The sequence below is a fragment of the Orycteropus afer genome, unplaced genomic scaffold (assembly GCF_000298275.1).
Source record: "Orycteropus afer afer isolate SDZICR_OR568_19922 unplaced genomic scaffold, OryAfe1.0 scaffold00092, whole genome shotgun sequence".
Lineage (NCBI taxonomy): Eukaryota > Metazoa > Chordata > Mammalia > Tubulidentata > Orycteropodidae > Orycteropus > Orycteropus afer.
Genome location: NW_006921679.1, coordinates 851074 through 874666, shown reverse-complemented (window position 1 = coordinate 874666; position 23593 = coordinate 851074). Strand labels below are relative to the sequence as shown.

General features: G+C 38.6%; 1 protein-coding gene across 1 annotated transcript in view; it reads left to right on the top strand.

Moving 5' to 3' along the window:
* Positions 1-23593, top strand: part of CRYL1 (crystallin lambda 1) — a 332669-nt gene that overhangs the window by 197341 nt on the left and 111735 nt on the right. The window contains exon 4 of the mRNA XM_007942526.2: positions 23116-23277. Within this exon, the coding sequence (XP_007940717.2) occupies positions 23116-23277 (162 nt within the window). The remainder of the gene's footprint in view (positions 1-23115; positions 23278-23593) is intronic.

Below are 23593 nucleotides of genomic sequence, written 5' to 3'. Positions count from 1 at the left end.
TCCGATTTTTTTTTTTTTTGCCTGCTGCTTCCATTGGTGTTGATCATGGATCCAAGTAATATTAAATCTTTGACAATTTCAATCTTTTCTCCATTTATCGTGCTGGTGCTTATTGGTCTGGTTGTGAGGATTTTTGTTTTCTTTATATTGAGGTGCAATCCATACTTGCAGACTGTAGTCTTTAATCTTCATCAGTAAGTGCTTCAAGTCATCTTCACTTTCAGCAAGCAAGGTTGTGTTGTCTGCATATCGTACATTGTTAATGAGTCTTTCCCCGGTCCTGATGCTGCCTTCTTCTTCATCTAGTCCAGTTTCTCGAATTATTTGCTCAGCATACAGACTGAATTAATACAGTGAAAGACAGTACCCTGACTCACACTCTTCCTGATTTTAAACCATGCAGTATCCCCTTGTTCTGTTTGAACTGCAGCCTCTTGGTGTATGTACAGGTTCCCCATGAGCACAATTAAATGTTCTGGAATTCCCATTCTTAATGTTATCCATAATTTGTTATGATCCGCACAGTTGAATGCCTTTTGCGTAGTCAATAAAATACAAGTAAACACCTTTCTGCTACTCTTCACGTTCAGCAGGATCCATCTGACATCAGAAATTGTATCCCTCATTCCACATCCTGTTCTGAATACAGCCTGCATTTCTGGAAATTCTCTGTCAATATTCTACTGCAACCATTTTTTAATTATATTCAGCAGAATTTTACTTGTGTGTGATATTAATGATATTGTTTGATTATCTCCACATTTTGTTGCATTACTTTTTTTTGGAATGGGTACAAATACAGATCTTTTCCAGTCAGTTGGCCAGGTAATTGTCTTTCACATTTCTTGGCATAGATGAGTAAGTGCCTCCGGTGTGGCATCTGTTTGTTGGAACATCTCAATGGGAATTCTGTCAATTCCTGGAGGCTTGTTTTTGCCAATTCTTTCAGTGCAGCTTCAACTTCTACCCTCAGTACCATTGGTTCTTGATCATATGCCACCTCCCAAAACAGATGAACATTGACAAATTCTCTTTGGTACAGTGACTATGTATTCTTTCCATCTTCTTTTGATATTTTCTGCATCATTCAGTATTTTGCCCATACAATCTTTGAATATTGCAACTTGAGGCTTGAATTTTTTTCTTCAGTTATTTCAGCTTGAGAAATGCTGAGAGTGTTCTTCCCTTTTGGTTTTCTAACTGTAGGTCTTTGAACATGTCATTATAATAATTGAATTTATCTTCTCAAGCTGCTATTTGAAATCTTCTGTTCAGCTCTTTTATAGTGTTATTTCCTCCATTTGCTTTAGCTACTCCCCATCCAAGAGCAAGTTTCAGAGTCTCTTCTGACATCCATTTCTTCCTTTCCTGTCTTTTTAATGATCTTTTGCTTTCTTCATGGATGATGTTCTTGATGTCATCATACCAAAATTCCTATGGTTTTTGGTCACTGATGTTCATTGTGTCAAATTTGTTCTTCAGATGGTCTCTAAATTAAGGTGGAATATAATCAAGGTCATATTTTGGTTCTCATGGATTTGTTTTAATTGTCTTCAGTTTCAGCTTGAACTTGTGTATAAGCAGTTGATAGTCTGTTTCACAGTCAGCTCCTGGCCCTGTTTTGGCTGAAGATAATGAGCTTTTCCATCACCTATTTCCACAGATGTAGTTGATCTTATTCCTGTGTATTCCATCTGGCTAGGTCCACGTGTATAACCACTGCTTATGTTGTTGAAAAAACTTATTTGCAATGAGTAAGTTGTTGATTTAGCAAAATTCTATCATGCAGTCTCCAGCATTATTTCTATCCCCAGGGCCTTATTTTCCAATTACCAGTGATTCTTCTTGGTTTCCAACTTTCATATTCAAGCAATAATAATCAATGTATCTTGATTGCATGTCTGGTCAATTTTAGACTGCAGAAGTTGGTAAAAATCTTCAACTTCCTCATCTTTGACGTTAGTGGTTGGTGCATAAATTTGATTAATAGTAGTGTTAACTGGTCTTCCTTGTAGGTGTATGGATATTATCGTATCACTGACAGCATTGTCCTTAAGGATAGATTTTGAAACATTCTTTGTGACAGTGAATGGCACGCCATTCCTCTTGAATTTGTCATTCCCTCTGTAGTAGATAATATGATTGTCTGATTCAAAATGGCCAAAACCAGTCCATTTCAGCTCACTAATGCCTACGATATCAATCTTTATGTGTTCCATTTCATTTTTGACAACTTCCAGTTTTCCTACATTCATACTTCATACACTCCATGTTCCAATTTATTAATGGGTGTTTGCACCTGTTTCTTCCCATTTTGAGTCATGCCCCCTCAGTGAATAGAGGTCTCAAAATGTTTACTCCATCCATATCATTAAGGTCGACTCTACTTTGAGGAGACAGCTCTTCTCCAGTCATATTTTGAGTGCCTTCCAACCTGAGCATCTAATTTTCTATATCAGACAGTGTTTCAGGGCTATTCATGATTTTTTCAGTAATATGTGAGACAGTGTTCACTGCTATTCATAAGGTTTTCACTGGCCAATTTTTTGAGAAGAGGTCTCTTCTATTTTCTGAGTCTGTCTTAGTCTGGAAATACCACTAAAACCTATCTACCATGTTTGACCCTGCTGGTATTTGAAATACTGGTGGCATTGCCTCCAGCCTCACAGCAACATGTAAGCCACCATGGTATGAAAAACTGACAGACTAGTGGTGGAAATATGACTAGGATCTGAATATTCTTTCTTGTTCCTTTTCTAAGTATCCCTATCCTTTATACCTTCTCCTGAGTTTAAGCTGGAGAAAATAAGCAGAGGTGTACATTACTTATGCTACCTCGTTGTACCAATGGTTGCACACTATGACCAAGCAAGTGGGCCTTCTTCAGTAATGTGAGGTCTCCAGTCACTTCAGTGAAGTTGATGTATTGACATCACACATTAAATGACTCAGATCTTTGATGGACCCTTGGAATTACAAAGAGCCACAACTGTCTTTGGACTTTTTCTGTGGACATTTGAACTTTGAGAAATATATTTTCACCAATGGCAGTCTTAAATCTTAACCATAGGCCTCTTTTTCACTCATGTAATGTTTGTTAGCTTTCTGCCCCAGGAGTAATCCTGTAAATCTGTTCTAAATACCAGAAACTCTTGCAATATATAACAAAAAATTTCAGTTTCTGGGCATGTCTTCCAGATATAGAAGATTGGACATACCTATAGACTTAAAAGAAATCTTTGTTTAAAAAATTCTAGACTAGATTATAAAATAGTTTTCCCACAAAGAAGAATGCCTTTCTTTTTAGTGCTTAATAACCTATATTTAGCTGGCTTACTAAGGGAGTGTCAAGGAATTTTCTGACCCTGTTGTTAGATTAAACAGAGAGTAGAAGAAGAAGAGGACATTATTAACCAGCCCAGTTGTTCCTGTTTTTGATCTGGCTTCCTAGAAATCTTTAACTAGCTAAGAATATTATTCAAGTTAATGCAGTGGTAATACACATGAAACTATGTACTAAGTGGTTTTAAAGCTCCACACTATATACAAAATTAGAACAGCCACTACTTTTTACACTAAAAATTGGTTTTCAGTAGATATATATTTTTTAATCTTCTTGTTGACTATATTGAATGACGTATGACATAGATGTTGTTATTGTTGTTTTTAGTTGCCATCAGGTCAGTTTCAGCTCATGGTGACCTCATGTGTGCAGAATAGAACCACTCCGTAGGGTTTTCAAGGCTGTGACCTTCAGAAACCCACCTCAGGTACCTCTGGGTGGGTTTGAACTGCTGACCTTTCAGTTAGTAGTGGAATGCTTTCCTGTTAGCACCACTTAGAGACCTAGATCGCTTTGTTAAGTGAGTGAAAAGCCCCCCTCTGCTTGGCACTCTGAATGTCCTTGCATGTGTTTGAAGGAAGGAGAAGAAGGAGTAGAGCCACCCAGAGTAGATTTTTAACTAGAAGCTGAAATTTTAAGGTGACAAAAGCTGTGTAGATACCTTATCCTTACACCTAGGCTCTCAGCTCTCAAAATAGGTCTTAACCCCTGGCAGGGACTTGACTACTTTTCCCTCAAGGCTGTGACTCATGGATTCAGAAGGTGTCTTGTTTGTTTGTTTGGTTGGTTGCTTTTAAATCATGGAAGATTGCAGTTTTGTTAATCTAAAGGCTCTGTTTAAAAACAAGTATCTGTTGATAGGTTGTGTGTTCTCATTAACTGTTTTACCAAGACAAGTTTTGTACTACTTATAGCTCCTTTAATTTATGAGAAGCCCTTCAAAATCTTTAGGGTGGGAAAGATCCTCTCTAGTAAGGGCTTCCTGAATGTAAACAAGTCAGAAGATCATTGATATTTGTTCCCCCATCACTGCTGAATTGCACTGAACCTAGTTATTCATAGGCACTGAGCATCTCCAGTCTTCTCCCAGCAGAAGGGACTCTAGAACTAGCACACTTAATTAGGAGCAGAGGGAATATCAGTGGTTTTTATTTCTGTCCCTTGCTAATTTTCTAAAAACCAGGTCAGTGTTATCAGGAACTGATGTATATCCCCTTCTAAATATATGCTGTCTGCAGAATATGGTGTTTATCTTGAGTTTTTTTTTTGTTTGTTTGTTTGTTTTTTGTTTCTTAGGTTAGAGGTTTCAGACTAGTATAGAATTTTAGCATATCCTTAAATTTATCCTTGACCAAGACTCTTTATCATGTATTCTCATCTTTTTTTCCTTTTAAGAGGACATGGGAAAAAAAAGAAGAGCAGAAAATGCTTTTTCCCATATTACATGGGAATCTGGCTTTTGGGAGACAATTCTCCATGGGTATCTTGGATTTCTGCATGTGTTGTAAGCAGAGGTACTAACTGCCTTTTTGCCCTGGACTATATTTTTAAGCATGTTTGTATAACTAACATGGGAGCTCTGGTAGCATAGTGCCTAAGGCATTTGACTGTTCGCAGTTCAAACCCACCAGCCACTCCTCGGAAAGAAGACTGGACAATCTACTTCTGCAGAGATGCCTCCTTGGAAACCCAAGGAGGGGTTGCTATGAGTCGGAACTGATTCAACGGCAGTGAGTTTGGTTTGGTATAACTAACAGCCTTGGAAAATAGAAATCTTGGAAGATAGTAAATCTCAAATCCTTCATAATTCTTGATACTATCTTTCAACATTCCTCCACCATAAAGTTAATAGAAAAACCTTAAAAAATGTAGAGAAATATATCACTTATAATTGCAACACTCTAAATTATAATATTAATGTATTTTTGTTGTTGTTGTTGTTGTTGTTGTTATGTGCCGTCGAGTCAAAACCGACTCATAGCGACCCCTCCTTGGGTTTCCGAGGCAGTATCATTACGGAAGTAGGATTGCCCAACCTTCCTTCCGAGGAGTGGCTGGTGGGGTTGAACCGCCAGCCGTCTGGTTAGCAGGCAAGTGTCTTAGCCACTATGCTACCAGAGCTCCCGTATTTTTGTTAGTTCTTTCTAAATATGTATATTTTTTTAAATTTATTGTGATTTGGTGAGAAGGTTACAGAGCAAATTAATTTTCCATATAACGGTTAATACACATTTCGTTTAGTGAGACTGATTACAATCCCCAAAATGTAACAGCGCTCTTCCTACTTTCTCCCTGTGGTTATCTTTTCCCTGTGTGTTTTCCTATGCATTCCCGCCTTCTGAGCTTTATCCCTGTGCAAATACTGCCCTTTAGATCTCATAGGTTGATTGTTTTAAGGAGTGCCTATATCCCTTATGTAATTGTTCATCTAGTAGATCCTTCCATTTCGCTGAAAGTTAAGCCACAGGAGTGAGTCCAATTCCAGGCCCAAAGGGTGATGAAGGGCCATAATCTTGAGGGTTCCACCAGTCTCTTATAGGTCAAGTAAGCCTGGGCTTCTTTTAAAAATGGTTTGGGGTTATATTCCCCATTTTTCTCCCACTCTTTCTAGGGTCTCTAATTTTGATTACCTTCAGAGTAGTTGGCAGTGGTAACCAGGCACCATCTAGTTCTAGTCTCAGGGTAGGCTAAGGTAGGTGAAGATTCCCATGGTCCACTAGTCCTTTGAATTAATTGGTTCCATGTGCCTTTGATTTTCTTCACTCTTTTTTGCTCCGAATGAGGAGAGCCCAGTAGTTGCATCTTAGATGGCTACTTACAAGCTTCTAAGACCCTAGACACTACTCACCAAAGTAGGATGGAGAACAGTGCTTTTGTGTACTATGTTATGCCAATTGAGCTGTATTGTTTTCCTGAATTCTTCAAGGATATTGTCTGCCTTTTCCTTGCTTTTGTTCTTTTGTTTATAGTTTCCTCGAGCTTTGTAAGGAGATACATATATCTATATTTAGAATTCTTTACCAGGTGGTTCTATTACATGTTCTTACTAGGAAAGGTTTCCTAGTTCTTTATTTGGGTCACTTGCTTCTGCTATTTTGTCTTGTTTCTTTGCTGGTTTTGAAGTTGTCTGTTGTCTCTTGAGATATCTTGAAGTTGTTGTTTATTATGTGTTGGTTTGTTTCACCCTGATTTTTTGTTTTACTTTATTTCAATATATCTGGATGGGTGGGGCAGGCATTCTTCTTTGGTTGTTAGCTTGGCAGCACTGGAGTGCTCCCTAGCTGTCTCCTGGTGGGTGGGTAGGAGTATGGGTCTCTGTTTGTTGTGAAGAAGAACTGCGGGTGGGATGAGCAGGTGATGTCCCAGTCTGTTGTTGATCCACTGGTAGGTGGTGGTGCTCACCCATTGGGTGAAGCAGTAGATGCAGTAGATATGGCTGATTAGTGGAGAGTTAATGTCCTTCTCCCATTTATTGTTAAGAATTATACCTTTTTATTAAAAAAGAGTAATATTTTTATTTTCTTCAGTGACATAGATAAGGAAGAGAAAATGAGTGGATAAGAAAGGAATCGGGAAAAGAGAGACAAATATAACTGATTGTCAAATGTTGCTCTTTTAAAAAAAGTCATCATTTGTATTTTAAAAATAGCCAGAATTTCTTCTAAATAAGTTATACAATTCTACTTGAAGTTTGCAAGCTCAGCTAAATTTGAAAACCTTTATTGTCCATCAAAATACTTTTCTTTACTGTCAACTACTTGTCCCAGGAACTAGAGAGCATGTATTCTAAAACTGCCTTTTAGAATACTAACACAAGCTTTTGCTTATGTTTGCTTTATGTTGCACTTTTGCAACTATAGGCATAAATGACTTTATTTCTTGGTTTCTCCTCCCATGAGCAAAGGGATTCAAGATATGTATAGTTAGTGACTTCAAGATGCTATTTACATTTAAAATACTATAAAGTTGTTTTATAGTCAAGTCCGAGGAAGGTTGGGCAATCCTACTTCCGTAGTGATACTGCCGCGGAAACCCAGGGTGGGGTCGCTGTGAGTCGGGGCTGACTCGACAGCATACAACAACAACAACGTCCAAAAAAAAAAAAACCTCACTACTGTTGAATTGATTCCAACTCATAGTGACCCCTCTTTGGCTTTCTGAGGTGGTATCTCTACAGAAGTAGATTGCCCAGTCTTCCTTCCAAGGAGTGGCTGGTGGGTTTGAACACCAGCTTTCTGGTTAGCAGTCCAGTGCTTTAGGCACTATGCCACTAGAGCTCCTAGTCAAATACATACATACGTATGTATATAATCTTATGGTACTATAAAACAAAACCTGAGTTTTCAAATATGCGAATGTTTTCATATAACAGTGGCTGTCATCCTAACAAGAAATATACTGAATGAAATCTATTATTTTATTCATAGCAGTAACAAGATTTTTTTGGCTAAAAATACATGGTTAAGTTATTCTCAGTAAGAGGATCATATTATAATTTCTAAATTTTGTCCCTAAACTTCACAAGTAGACTATCTCTCTCTCTGTCCTCTACTAATTTGAGAATTGCTTCATTATAAACAGAGAGGTTACTGATAGAAATCCACTACAAATATTAACATACAGAAGTGGAAATAAGTTTGAGAGTAACTTATGTGGTCTCAATTGTCAATGGACAGTTAAGATATTCCTCACTGATACTGGTCTTAGTGATTGCTGCCTTCTGTTAGGTACCAATGTCTTTCACATTACCTTGATGTATTTCCCATTTTTCTTCTTTAAAATTTTGTTTCTGGTGCCTTATTTAAAGAAGCTTTTTTTTCAATTTTGTGTTTCATGTTATTCCTAGTACTTTGTTAATAAAAACATTTAAAATCTAAATTCTTCCTCAGGAAAAATGGTGTTTAGAAATGCAGTAAAACTGTATTTTAACTGCAGGCTTAAATGAAATGTTTTTAGTTGTATTATTTATTCATGCCAAGCATTTTAACCCAATTCTAAATAAATGATTTCATTAAAAGTACAACAAAATCCACTGGATGGGAACAAATGCATTATCAGGATACCAACTGATGCCTATACCACTTTATCGTCTTCTAGGCTTGCTGTGGTTACTGTGAGAAAGAATTGTGGTTTAAGCACACAGCAATAATCCTTGTAACCTTAACACCTAACCCCAGGAAGTAACATCCGTAACCCATGTTAGTTTTTATTTTGGAAAAATCTCTCTTAATTAGGTATAATTTGTTTTAGAACTCTGTTTGGGATTTTTAATATTCTTTTTTTTTTAACTTTATTTTTATTTTTAAGAATAAATGATGAGTCCCTGGTTAGGGCATAATGTACTTTATTACTTGTGACATTGAAAACTGATGTACTCTTTCCCTTTCTGTTTTCTTAACGTAGTATAATACTTCTCCAAAAATTACATATATTTTTTATTTTTGGCAAAAATGTATATACAGTAAAACATACACTCATTCAAGAACTGAACACGTACAATTCAGTGACATGGTTACATTCTTCACATTGTGTCATCATTCTTGCTATCTTTACCCAAATTATTTCACTACCATTAACTTCTACTCAAGGAGCCCTGATGGCTCAGTGGTTAAAGTGCTTGACTGCTAACTGTAAGTTCAGTGGTTTGAACTCACCAGCTGCTCTGGGGAAGAAAGATGTGGCAGTCTGCTTCTGTAAAGATTATAGCTATGGAAACATTTTGGTACAGTTTTCCTCTGTCCTGTAGGGTCACTATGAGTTGGAATCGACTTGACAAACAATGCGCTTAACTTTGATTCATCGCCTCCTAAACTTCTTATCTATGCTTAGAGTTACTTTTGTCAATTTGATCTCACACAGATACTTCTTTAAAGGAGCACAATGTTCAAGGCAAACATTTTTTTACTAATTGAACTAAACTGTTATTTAGTTTAAAGATGACCTTGGGATAGCTTCAGTTCAAGGTTTAAAAGATTATCTCAGGGCAATAGATTGAGGGGTTACTCTAGTTTCAATGGGTGAAGTAAATCTGAATTCTATAGGAATTTCACATTCTGTTCCACATTTTCCCCCTTTTGATCAGTACTTGTCTTCTTTAGTGCTTCTATAATAGAAATACAAGTGGATGGCTTTAACAAATGAATTTATTCTTTTACAGTTTAGGAAGCTAGAAATCTGAATTCAGAGTGTTGGCTCTAGGGCCTTCAGTTCTGCCTCTTGTTCCAGACCCAGTGGAGCTGGAAGGTTCTCTTAACTCATGCAGCTGTTGGCTGCTGAGGATGATGAACACAAGATCAGCAGGTAAAATGGCACAGTCCCAAGATCAGCCAGTAACACAGCAGGCCACTGGTTCAAGTCCCGGAACTGGAGATGAAACCTGAACTAAATGGAGGATCCTTTCTATATATGCTGGAAGCAGACCACACTCCAAAGGCAGCTCTCCTTTAACTGATTAATTGCTCACAGCTGATTATACCGTGGACGTGATTACACCACATCCCATCTCATCATGGTGAATAACTCTATCCAGCTGCAAAGTCACTTAAACACATGGCCCAGCCAAGTTGACACACAACCTTAACGATCACAGGTGCCATCTGTTGAGTCCCAGTCAAAATGTTCTGTAATGGTAGCTGAGCACCATCTAGTTCTTGTAGTCTCATGGTAAAGGAGAAATTCATGGAGGTGATTTGATCTGAAGTCCAATTCCTTCTCTGATTTCATTCTTCCTCTGCTGCTCCAGGTGAATAGAGACCAATTGTTTTAAACTGTTAAGACTCCAGATACTACTCACCAAACTAGGAAATAGAGCAGAAACTCTAAAAACAACATGAGACCAATTTACTGGATTGTCTCATGAAACCATGACCATAAGCCAATGAACTAAGAGAACTAATCCCATGAGGTGTCTGGTTGTACCTATGTAGTATCAACAGCTGCACTTTTTGTTTTGTTGTTGCTGTAACATTATATATAACACAACATTTATCATTCCACTGTTTTTTTGGTGTACTAATTACTGGTATTAATTACATTAGTCAAGTTGTATAACCATTGCCCTTAATCTATCCCAATCTTTCCATAACCACCAATAAAAATTCACTACTTACTAGACGGTGATTCTTTCTCTCTCTTCTCACGCCCACCCCTGGTAACTGCCAATAACCATTGGTGTTTATATATTTACCTATTCTTGTTATTTCATATAAGTGAGATCACGTAATATTTGTCATTTTGTGATTGACTTATTTTACTCAGTGTAATGTCTTTGAGGCTCATCCATGTTGTAGAAGATTAGTCTTTTTGATAATTATAGTATGTACCCTTTGAGAAATCTAGCCCTAACAGTCTATTAATATGACAGATTTTTAAGATTTACTCTTGAGAGAAACAATGAAGAGAAATTAGTGGTATTGATTAGACAGGCTGTAGCAGAGAATTTCCCTGCTGACAGCAGAATAAAGTTTACAAATGTAAATTACTCCCATCTTCAGTCTAAGATGAATTCACTTCTGCCATGGTAGTAATAGATTTTAGCTCATCTTTCTTTTCTTGCCATGAAGTTAGCTAATAGAATGCCTAAAGAACTTCTAGCTTTACATATAAAATGCATTCAGTACCGAAGTCTTCTAAATTAGTTTTCTTTCTAGAGAGTACATTAAGATTGCTTACCTATATTTAGCATTAACAAATTGTTCTGGTTACCTAGTGCCACTCTTACAAGAAATATACTACAAATGGGATGGCCTTAACAAACAGGAGTTTATTCTTAAAATTTGGAGGTTTTAGGTCCAAGTTCAAAGTGCCAGGCTCTAGGAGCTGGGTGAAAGCTCCTCAACCTTGGGGTCCAGCTCTGCCTCCTGCTTCCGGCCCACTGGAGCTAGAGGCGTTTCTTCACTTAGACAGCTGCTGGCTGCTGAGGCTGAGAAGCCCCAAGGTTGACAAGTAAAAAGGCATAGTCCTGCTGTTACCAAACCACACAGCAGGCCATTAACTCAAGTCCATTATAAGTCCCAAGCTTGGCAGAGCATGGCAGGCTGCTGAACAATGACACAGCTACATGCAGGGTTCAAGGTGCCATAAGCTAGAGACTATCCCCAAGGCTTCTCCTTAAATACAGGAAGCAGACCACATCCCAAAGGCAGCTACTCAGCTGCTTGTGGTAGATTCCATCATGGAGTTGATTGCCAATCTCATCATGGGAAATAACTACCATCAGCTGCCCAGCCATTCAACTAGGCCCAGCCAAGTTTACACACAAACTGAACTACCACACAAATGTAGATTTTCTAGCAGCAAGTAGCCTATTTAAAATGCCTGAATTACCTTTAAGAAAAAAAAAAAAGTTCCCACTAAATTGCTACTAATGTTATGCCATACAAATATCATGTGAATATTATGTCATAATTTTCAGCAAGAAAATATTTGTTTTGAAAAATTACATAATGAGTGGTTAAACTTCAGAAACAAGTGCTTACCTACTGTTGCCTTTCCCCAGGAACTGTCTTGTAAATCCAATAAACAGACTCTTTATGGCTGTGCCACTTCCCGGAATGGAGTCCTAATGAGTTGAATACTATCACAAGTAGCTTTTTAATAACAAGAAAACAGTGATGTTTATGAATGATTGACTTAAAAAAGTTCTTGTTAGGTTACAACAGAACAACAACGCCTAGTCCTGTGCCATCCTCACAGTCCTTGATAGGCTTGAACCCATCACTGCAGCCACTATGTCAATCCATTTCATTGAGGGTCTTCCCCCTTTTTGTTTACTCTCTACTTTACAAAGCATGATGTCCTTCTCCAGGAAATTATCCCTTTTGACAACATGGCCAAAGTAGATGAGATGAATTCTGGCAGTTCTGACTTCTAAGGAGCATTCCAGCTGCACTTCTTCCAGGACAGATTTGATGTTCTTCTGGCAGTCCACGGTATTTTCACAAACACTACAATTCAAAGGCATCAACTGTTCTTCAGTCTTCCTTATTTGTTGTCTAGCTTTCACACACACATACCAAAAAAACAAATCTACTGCCATCAAGCAGATTCTGACCTCCATTGAGTTTCCAAGGTGGTAAATCTTTACAGAAGTAGATTGTCCTGTCTTCCTTCTGCAGAGTGGCTGGTGGGTTTGAACTACCAACCTTACGGTTATCAGTAAAATGCCTTAGGTACTGTGTACCAGAGCTCCATATGAAGCAACTGAAAAAAGGAAAGAAAGAAAGGAATAAAAGTGCCACTGTAATATCAAAGTTTCTTCCCTTTGAGAAGTTTATTAGAGAAATTACTTTCTAAATCTGTTAAAGGAAAATCAAAGAGATTTATTGAAGCTAAAATATCATTTAAACAGGGAATCATGAAAACCTCAAAATCTGAAGCTCATGAATCCAAAGGAGGGGTGCAAATCACACATTGTTATAGTGCTGTATGACAAACTACAAAATTAAGGATTCTGGTTGGTTTACAGCGATTGAGATAAGCTAAAGGCAGGACAAAGTGAGGTGTGAGTATTAACATTATTGGTTATTTTAATACAACTGGAATAAATTGATTGGCTAAAAGACATAATTACAAGGCATGTAGTCATGGAGGGGTCTCATGACCTATCATAAAACAGTGGCATGATGGATGTTTTCAGGAATAAGTTGTTTAAAATTACCTCACCCAGAGCACTAGATCTCCTGGGGAGATCTGGTACAAAGAGTTATGATAAGGTGTCAGTTATGACCCCATGGTGCTTAATATCCACATTCTTAGCCTGCCTTAATGATAAGGTTGGTTCCAAAACAGAAAGGTTTGAATCTGTGTGAAAGGTTATGCTAAGCTTTAGCATTAGTTCAGGTATTTTACCTTAATTCAGATGCCTCCTTTGATTTTATTTCCCACATCATTCCCTTCCGTTGATGAAGGATTTCAAAGAACATTCTTTGATCACCCTCAAGGGCACACATTTTTCAGTATGAATTTGTCAATAAAAAAGCTCCCAGGTGGTAGCTTAAACTTAAGCTGCCTTTTCCCCATAGTTGGGGACCACTGGTACTGTGGTTGCCAGGCAATCTGGTAAGTCTGCCATGTTATGGCTGAGCAGCCATCTTCAGTGATCTCAGTATGGGGAAATGGATAGGATATGGTCACATTGGAGAAATAACTTGACATACTTTCAAATGGCTAACCTAAGTCATGTTGTTGTTGTTGTTATGTGCCGTCGAGTCAAACCCAACTCATAGCGACCCCTCCTTGGATTTCCAAGGCAGTATCACTATGGAAGTAGGATTGCCCAACCTTCCTTCCGAGGAGTGGCTGGTGGGTTTGAACCGCCAGCTGTCTGGTTAGCAGGCAAGTGTCTTAGCCACTATGCTACCAGAGCTCCCTAAGTCATAAGGCTTCTCAAATGTTGGGCTCCTGAATGCAGTGTTGGTATGCATAATACTCTGAACATGGGATGAAGCAGGGTTATTAGTTCTTATGGTAGATGCACATATTATAATAAATTTTGTAACTCCATTAATGAGGATTATTATTATCAATATAATTAACCCAGTTTGCAGCAGAAGCCATAATCAAAAACCTACACTATTAGGCAGCCAACTGAAGAGATCAAAAATGGATGGTAAAGCCAGAGGGGTACAGAATGTAACCAAACAGCCTTTTAATGAATCTTAGCAATAGCCTGTTCAACTTTTCCAGTGGTATTAACCTAAAAGCAATGGGGGGGGGGAGGGGTTAGCAATGGCACTCACCTCTCCTTGATGAGCTGAATGGTAATCCATGGTTATTCTATTGTCCAGTACGACCTTTGCTAAGGATTCTAGATTTTTGTTGTGTGGCCATTCCATTGACCACATCACCAGCAGTTAGGGGCATGGTGGCCAATAAGTTGCATATATACTGCTCTAATTGTACAGTTCCTAAACAGGGTATAGTGGCACACAAAAATGACCATTCCCATCCAGGTAGTCAGCTGTAACTGCAGAATTATAACTACAGCTCTGCAGCTATTACTACAGAGTCCCTGTAACTGCAGAGTTCTAGAAATGGAAACGATTTTAATATAACTTGTTTGCTTAACACTGTTTGCATAGGTGTGGATGCTTAGAGGAATACCTAAAGTTCCCAGAGTTCACTGGCTTCTCATTCTCCAGCTATTTAGAAAAAGAACAGCTCATGCATGTGGGCTGTCCTCCAGGAAAGGTTCTCTTGCAGAGCTCTAGTTAGAGCCTACACAAAAGAAAATATATCTATAGGGTACACAAATCATACCCTATTCCAAATTATTTGGTGCAGGAGTAGTAAGGTTAGCATATGATAACCAAGCTTCAAAAACAAAATTATTACATAAGGATAGTCTCTGATAGTGTAGTGCCTAAGGCACTTGACTTCTAACCAGAAGGCTAGCAGTTCAAACCCAGCAGCCATTCCCTGGAAGGAAGGTGGGGCAATCTACTTCTGTAGTGATACCACCTTGGAAACCCAAGGAGGGGTTGCTATGAGTCAGGTCCGACTCCACGACACATAACAACAACAAGGATAGTCTACCTAAGTTTAATTCCTATTTTCAATATTTGTACAGGCAGACATTATTTTACAAATGAACAGTTATATTTAATTTCTTCATAGAGTCACCCAACTAGGAATTATAAAATCCAGAGGTACTATGCCATTCTATTAAAAAATATCTTGTTTACAGTTAACTGTAGGATCAATCCGGTTAACAATGGAGAAGTCCTGTTCTCATAATTTCACATGAGTTAAGTAAAGTCATGGAATTCGAGGGTGGTGTCATAATTCAGGAGGATGCTATAATATAACACATACGCTTCACTTCAAAGGTTATCATTGAAGGTTGGAGGAGGAACTAAGTTATGAGCCAAAATAGGGGTGAGGTTCGAGTATTCTTGCAGTGATCAAGGGGAAGAATGGCAAATCTGACAACTGGTCAAATTCCCCATGCTAGCTACTGATTATGATAATTTAATGAAGCCATTGTCTTGCCAGGCAACAGATAAGGGGGAAAGTAATGGAAAAAAAAAAACAACTACAGTTGGGATCATTGTTACAAGAAAGCAAAAGAATAATATTACAAGCATTCAAAACAGGTTAACTCTCTCTATATATATATATGTACATACATAAATACACACACATACAAGCAATTTGTAGAAAGTATGGTAGTGTCTAAAGAAAGACATTTACCATGTGCCTGTTAGGAGAATTTTTAATTCTAAAATTTTGAAAGTGTGCAAAAGAGAGAGAGAATAACAAATGCGGAGAAGGAAGGCACTGATACCAGGTCCAATAATCTTATCTTTATTCATAAGTCCTTAAAGATTTTGAAGGGGAAATACAGGCGTGGTCCAGATACCTTGGGAAAGCAAGCCATCTACTCATATGTCACCTACTTCTTGTCCCTGGATTGCTTAAATTTTAATCTGAGTCCCTGAGCAGGTTCAGCAGTCTGCTTGGGTGATAGAGCCTTCTTTAGCTGAGACAAATGGATCTAAGACTTAACCTCCTAACTGTGGTCAGTGACATGAGACAAAGTATATGTGAACTGCTGTATGGAAAGTGAATTTGCTCTGTAAATCTTCACCGAAATCACAGTAAATAAAATAAAATTAAAAAAAAAAAAAAGACTTAACCTCCTGTAATTTGGCAGCACAAAGATTAGTTAGAAGGACTAGATATGGACCCTTGCAGTGGGGCTCAGGTGAATCCTTTAATTGACATCTCTTCCAAAATAAACGTAGTCGTCAGGCATAAGAGGCAATCAGCAATACACTTTTTGTACAGTTTGAGACAGTTTAGGAGCCAGGGATGTAAGATCAAAAAATAAGATATTTGAGCAAAGAATCAAATTGACCCAAAGTAAATTAATGGCATTACAGTTACATCTATTACAGTCTTCAGGATGTAATGACAGATTCAAACCCTGGTTTGGGAACAAACCCAGGGGTCCCTGTCAGGAGTTCCTAGCATTTGCTATTATTGCAAAAAGCCAGGGCGCTTCAGGAAAGATGGCCTTCAATTGAAGAACAAGCTTGATATTTTGCCATCAGCACCACCCAAGCCTGAATGAAGGAGCTCCGGGGATATATTAGAGGTTTTTTCCAGTAGCTCTGTCGATTCGTCACAACCCTCCAAATTAATGGACAACCATATGACTTCTTAATTGACATAGGGGCTAATCTTTCTGATATTAACTCCACACGTTTACAAAAGCTTCTACATCAGAGTCTGGGAGCTCTGGTAGTGTAGTGCCTAAGGCACTTGACTGCTAACCAGAAGGCTGGTGGTTCAAACCCAGCAGCCACTCCCCAGAAGGAAGATGGGAAATCTACTTCCATAGTGATACCGCCTCGGAAACCCAAGGAGGGGTTGCTGTGAATTAGGACCAACTCAATAGCACAAACAACACCACTACCACCATAGTACAAAAACTTTTAAAGTTGTAGGGGTTTCAAATCATGAACAGACTTTAATTCATTGCTAACCAGCCACAGTCTCTTTGGAACATATTGAGGATATGCATCCATTTTTATTAAGCTCAAATACCCCTGCTAATTGGTTAGGAAGGGATATCTTATAAAGGTGGAACTGTCATTTGCAATTTATTGAACAAGGAGAGATACTTTTAGAGATACCTAGTGCTTCCCAATCCAAGGTAAAAGAACCTATAGTCAATGAAGACACCCTCTGTTTCTCCCAGGGGCTTACCATGCCCTTACAGGAGGACACATTGACCCAGATCACCATTCCTGACTGTCTCTCTGTGGTACTAGAAACACTGTGGACTATATCTTCCACTGACATTGGTTGGATCCAACCTGCTGAGACCATTAAAATCTAAATAGATTATTCTAAACCGCTGCCTAAGATTTCCCAATACTCTTAAATAGGAAGCTAGGGAAAGATTGAAACCTGTGGTCCTGGACTTCTTAGCCAAAAGACACATCATCCTTTGCACTACCCTTGTAATACTACTGTGTTTTCTACAAGGAAACCTGGAAACTGGGGATGGCATTTTGCACAGGACTTCTGTGCCATTAATTGCATTGATATTCTGTAGTTCCCTGTAGTTCCTAACCTTCATTTGTTCCTTGCTAATATTCCCCCTGAGACTACTCAGTTTACTGTAGTGGACCTTCATTCACAGTGCCCTTTCCAGTATCCCAGTGCATCCTGCAAATCAATACTTATTTGCCTTCACCTGTGTTGCAGTGCCTAAGGCATTTGACTGCTAACCAGAAGGTTGGTGGTTCAAACTCACTAGCTGCTCCAGAGGAGGAAGATGGGGCAGTCTACTTCTGTAAAGATATACCACCTTGGAAACTCAGCGGGCATCCCTGAGTTGGAATTGATTCGATGGTAGTGAGTGTGGGTTTTTCTCTGTGTGTGTGCCCTGTAGTGAGACAAATCTTTTGTAGTTTTTTCTCTTGGAAGTTTCAAAAAAACAATTAAAATAGGCTTCTCACTGGTTCTGATTAGTCCTGGAGCTTTTAGCCTCTAGTTTACTATGCAAAAAAAGTTAACTCTGTGAGCTCAAAACTTCCCCAAATTGGCCACTGATCCTTAAGACTTTCTTTAGTAAGTGCATGCCACCTTCCAAGATATTGAACTGTACTGGGGCCAGAATTTTAAATCGTAAAACAAACAGGCCCAATGGGGGGGATCTGCTGTGATCTTTTGAGGTGCATTCCCCCCCTCTTACCAAAAACCTGTACATGCCTGATGCACCCTTAAAGAAACAAAAAGAAAAGGTTTCCATAGGGATTAATGCATTTTTTTCCTGCTAAATTGGAGACTTGTCACCTTAAAATTTCTACAAAATATGCAGACTGTGGACAGAAACAAGACAAACAGAAGCAAAAGACCAAAAGCTCAAAAGAGCTTCTCAAATGAGAACTTCAGCATATTCAGGGTCTGATAAAAACCTATCATGAATTTTGCTGTGGGTTTGGGCTGTAGTTTGCTTGTACCAGTAGGTTCCTTTCATTGCATGGGCATTTGCTTCTGACCAGTGGGCAGCCTATAGCTCTGACCCAGCCCATGTCCAGTTTATCCTGACACAGGAGTCTTTAACTGTCCCATGGCTGCCAACCACCCTTGTGGCCCTTAAAGATTGATTTCTGCCCTTCATTTTTGTGGAGTAAGTTGCAAAAGCATCTTAGTAGACAGCTGTTTAAACCATGAATCAGAAACAGGTAAACAGAGAACAAAGGTCAGCATGAACACATTCAACAGGATAAAGCCAGTAGCCTGTAACACCCAAACCACAATTGAAAATACAAACCTTCAACAAATGTTTTCAACCACATATGAGAAAGGGAAATGGAGAATGACTTTGATAAATCCCAAAGAGCCACACAGAAATGCTCAGGGCTCCATTTGGAAGCGCTCACATCTGGACAGGCCCCCAGGGGTCAGAAAGCAGGAGGGCACAGATCAGCACCTGACTTCAGTTTTTCAATTCCTCCTTGGGGTTTGCCAGGGAAGACATCTCCAAATCCTGCCAACTATGCCAAATGTACTAGAGATATGACTCGCTAACTCTGTCAAATAAAAACCAAAGAGATTTATTGAAGCTAAAATCAGATTCAAGTGGAGAATCATGAAAACTTCAAAATTTGATGCTCAAGAATCCAAGAGAGGAGTACAAATCTCACACAGTTAATGTGCTGTACAAGGAACTACAAAATACAGTCTGATTGATTTATAGTGATTGAGGTCACTTAAAGACAGGACAAAGTGAAGCATGGTTATTAACATTATTGATTGTTTTAATAAACTAATACACTGGAATCAATTACTTGGCTAAATGGACATAATTACAAGGTATGTGGGAATACGTTATGACCAATCAAAATAATGGCATGATGTATGTTTTCAAGAATACCAAAAAACCAAACTCACTGCCATGGAGTCGATTGTGACTCATAAGGACCCCTCCTTGGGTTTTCGAGGCAGTATCTCTACGGAAGTAGATTGGCCAATCTTCCTTCTGAGAAGTGGCTGATGGGTTTGAACCTCCAGCCTTCTGGTTAGCAATCAAATGCCTTAGGTATTACACCACCAGAGCTCCCATAGATTGTTAAAAATTTCCTCACCTAGGGCACGAGATCTGGGGAGATCTGATACAAAGAGTCTCAATAAGGTAGGTGTTGGTTACAGGCTTTACGATGCATGATATTCACATTCTTAGCCTGCCTTAATGATAGGGTTCGTTCCTAATCAACAGGATTTACATCTGTGTGAAAGCCTTACCTTTTGATTTTAAATTCCACATCAGAAGACATACTGCAGTAAAAGAAAAAAGCAAGTATTTAAACTTAACTCTACTTTCAGCTATTTGACACTGCTTGCGATGAGTAAAAGGAGCTGTGGTAGCACAGTGGTTAATAGATTTGACTGCTAACCAGGTGGTCAGTGGATTAAACCCACCAGCCACTCCATGAGAGAAAAATGAAGGAGCCAGCTTCTATAGACTTACAGCCTTGGAAACCCTATGGGGCAGTTCTGCTTTGTCCGATAGAGTCACTAAGAATCAGAATCAACTTAATAGCGTTGGGTTTGGTTTGAGATGAGTAAGCTTTTTTTACTTTCCTTTTCTTTCTTTCTTTTTTTTTTTTTAGATGATTTTTTGATTACTAGTTCTAACTATTGGGAAGTTTCATTGTGGTTTACTTCACTCGAAAATTTTGTTTTGTCGAAATCTGGGCATACCTGTCATAGTGGTTGTGCATGAGAATATATGTGTTGTGTCTGCTTCAAAACAAATAAAACCCAAAGCAAACAAAAATCACTGCTTTGAAAGATACAGGTAAAGTTTGAACTTTGAAAGATACAGGTGAAGTTTAATTAAGTAACACTCAGAAAACCAAACTCACTGCCGTTAAGTCGATTCTGACTCATAGCGACCCTTATTGGGTTTCTGAGGCCATAAATCTTTAAGGAAGTAGATCATCATCCCATCTTCCTTCTGTGGAGCGCTGGAGGATTTGAACCACTGATTTTCTGGTTACCAGCCAAATACCTTCTACTTGATGGCACATAACAAAAACAACAGCCAAATACCTTATTAATTAAGTAAAGTCAAGCTAATTGCCTTCTGTAGGGAATGACTCCCACAGTTCAGTTGAAAATGCATAGGATGGATTCTCACCTGGTCACACTGCTGTGGTTTAGAGACAGCAAAGCTATGTTGTGGTGAACTTCTCAGTTATTTCATTGTTTGCTGTTCTTCCCTGCCTTTCCTCCCAGCCTCTTTAGGGCAAAGAGGATGGCTGTAGCCTCTCTTGGCTTTGTAATCAACTGCAAAGATGAAGGTGCTGATTATTAGTCTTTCAGAATCCCTTTCTCAAACAAGACGTTTTGAGTCACTTATGAATAGCAAAGAAATGAATTCAAGGGTTGACATGGACAGAGGCATTATAACTCTAGCCCAGCAAATTAAACACAATTGAATTACTATTAACACAACAACAACAACAACAAAACTTCAAGCAAATGTGCCATTAAAAAAAAAAAAAAAACCCCTCTTAAGTCATTGTAGCAGGTTTGGGTTTCCTCTGGTTCAAGTTTTCTTGCCTCTTTGATAATCAAGTGATCTGAAGAAAGGCCTAGAATTTCAGGGGGAATCTGTATGACAGGCTCACAATGAGGCTATTCACGAGTGCTCTTTTATTAGCTTAAATGATATCCGCATCATTCTTAGTCTCTGGCTTTACTACAAGGCTTCATTTAAACTTAACCCAACTTGCAGGCTTAACTGATCCAGGAATTACTCAATACAACTAGCCAAGTACTGTAGCTCTTTTTTTTTGATAAGGGAATTTAGCACAATGGGCTTTACAGTGCTCAAATGACTCCATTTTTTTTCCTGTCTTTGAGATGCGCTACTTATATGACCTTTTGTTCTTAATAAAACGTTGCATAGTGTGAGTATATTTTAATATTTTTTAAAGTATAAACCAGCAGGATATTGGCCCTTAAAGTAAAAGTTTTGATCTTTATTTTTAATTGTAGATGATATAGAAGTAGGATTCATGTCATAATATTTACACAGCTGATTCCAATGTATTAAATAGTAACTATCAGATATTATTACATCAGACTGGAAAATATTTTCTTTATTTTTGAGGGGTGATTCTGGCATCATTACTAGTAGTACTTCAGCATAGAATGTCCACTTTTGCACACTTCTGGTTATCTACTGTTATTTAACTATTTTCATTAACTTACATGATCTGTAAGTTTGAGTAACGCTTCAGTGAGATTGGCCAGAAGCAGTCATGAGTATCATAGGGTTAAAACCTCCCCCCAAAAAAACAAATCCATGACCATCGAGTCATTTCTGACTCATAGCAACCCTCATTGGGTTTCCCAGGCAGTAGATCTTTACAGAAGTAGATTGCCACAATCTTCCTTCCGTGAAGCGGCTGATGGGTTTGAACTGCCAACCTTCTGGTTAACAGTCAAATGCTTTAGACACTGTGCCACCTGAACTCCTTATCATAAGGCTAGAAATCATGAAATTATCACAGTGCTAATATCCTTAATATTCTCCGTGTTACCCCTCAGGGATACTTGGTTAGTATCCTGAGTGTAGGATGGAGGGTGCCCAGGCAATAGTGTGGAGAGGAGATCCTTGAAGACGTATTTGTAGCACACCACCACGCTGAGAGTATTGGGTAACCACACTTTGGATCCACATCTCAGAACAGTGGTTCTCAAAACTTTAGTAGGAACTGGAATTATCAAGATGCCTGGGCACACCCTCAGAGATTCTGATTCTATTGGTTTGAGATAAGAATTTGCATTTTTAACAAGCACCCAGTTGATGCGGATGTGGGTGGCTACTGAGTCATACTGAGAATCATTGTGCCAAAAGCACCAACAAACGCTGGGCATTCATACTGCCAACCTGTGCCTGTGGCATCCGTGTATGCGAGGGCCCATGTTGGGTAAGAGTGCTTCCTGCTGTGATTTCCTAGAGATGTTGGAGGCAGGAGGGGAAAGACGCCTCTAGTATTTCCAAAACACTAGAGCTGAACTGTCTTCACCTTTCTGCTTTCACCACAACAGGGCAGGACAACTTTGTCCTCATGTTCCCAGGAAAACGTCTCACCTGTGGATGATCTGGGGTTTTGAGAATGTCTTCTCACTCCCACCTCTAGCTTTGCAATTAGAATTCAGAGGTTGTTATCTGCGGTATTTAATCCAAATTTGTTCTCTATGCCGCTCCCTTCCTCCTTTTAAAGTGACGTTAGATATTTAGAAACAAAGGTCTTTTACAAAAGGACTTCCAATTAGAAATGAGTTCTCAGGAAGCCTTGTGGGAATTATGGATGTAAACGTTTAATCATTGCATGAAGATAAGATTTTTCTGTGGAGATAAGTTGATCTGATGGTCAGGACAGATAGAGAAAAGAAATGACTACAGTGATTATTAATGTTCACACCACTTTGCCTGAGGTGCTGTTGTGTATTCTGTTTGTAGAATCCACCTCCATATGGTTGGCAGGCATTTTTATTATGAAAATTTTCAGATCTGCCCACACGTAGAAAAGACAACAGATTCCCATGTACTCATCATGTGGATTCCACAGTTATCACCATTTTGTCTTTTTTTTTTTTTTTGGCAACCTTTGGCTGCTCTTACATATTGCTAGTGGTTTTCCTCATTGGTTCATTTTCAGAGTTAATCAAACCTGAAACAGTTTGCTTGGTGCCTGACTAAAGTGATCATGAATAGTAAATTAATGTGTCCTTTTCAGGAATGTGTTCCCGAAAACCTAGAATTGAAGAAGAAGATTTTTGCCCAGTTGGATCACATCGTTGATGATAAAGTTGTCATAAGCAGCTCAAGCTCTTGCCTCTTGCCTTCCAAGCTGTTTGCTGGTTTGACGCATGTAAAGCAATGCATTGTGGCTCATCCTGTGAGTATTTTAAGCCTTAAGAACTGATTGCATCTTACTGTTTTTCAGGGGCAATAAATACATTGAGACTACTCCACTGGTATTTTTTAAAAATAGCTTTATTGAGATATAATTCACATACCATGCAATTTGCCAATTTAAACTCTGCACTTCAATGGTTTTTAATATATTGACAGAGTTGTGGAGTCCTAGCATTTTAAAAAAGAATTTTATCCAAAAACTCATTGGATTTTCTATATAGTGTAATTTGTGGAGCTCTGGTAGCATAGTGCCTAAGGCACTTGACTGCTAACCAGAAGGCTGGTGGTTCAAACCC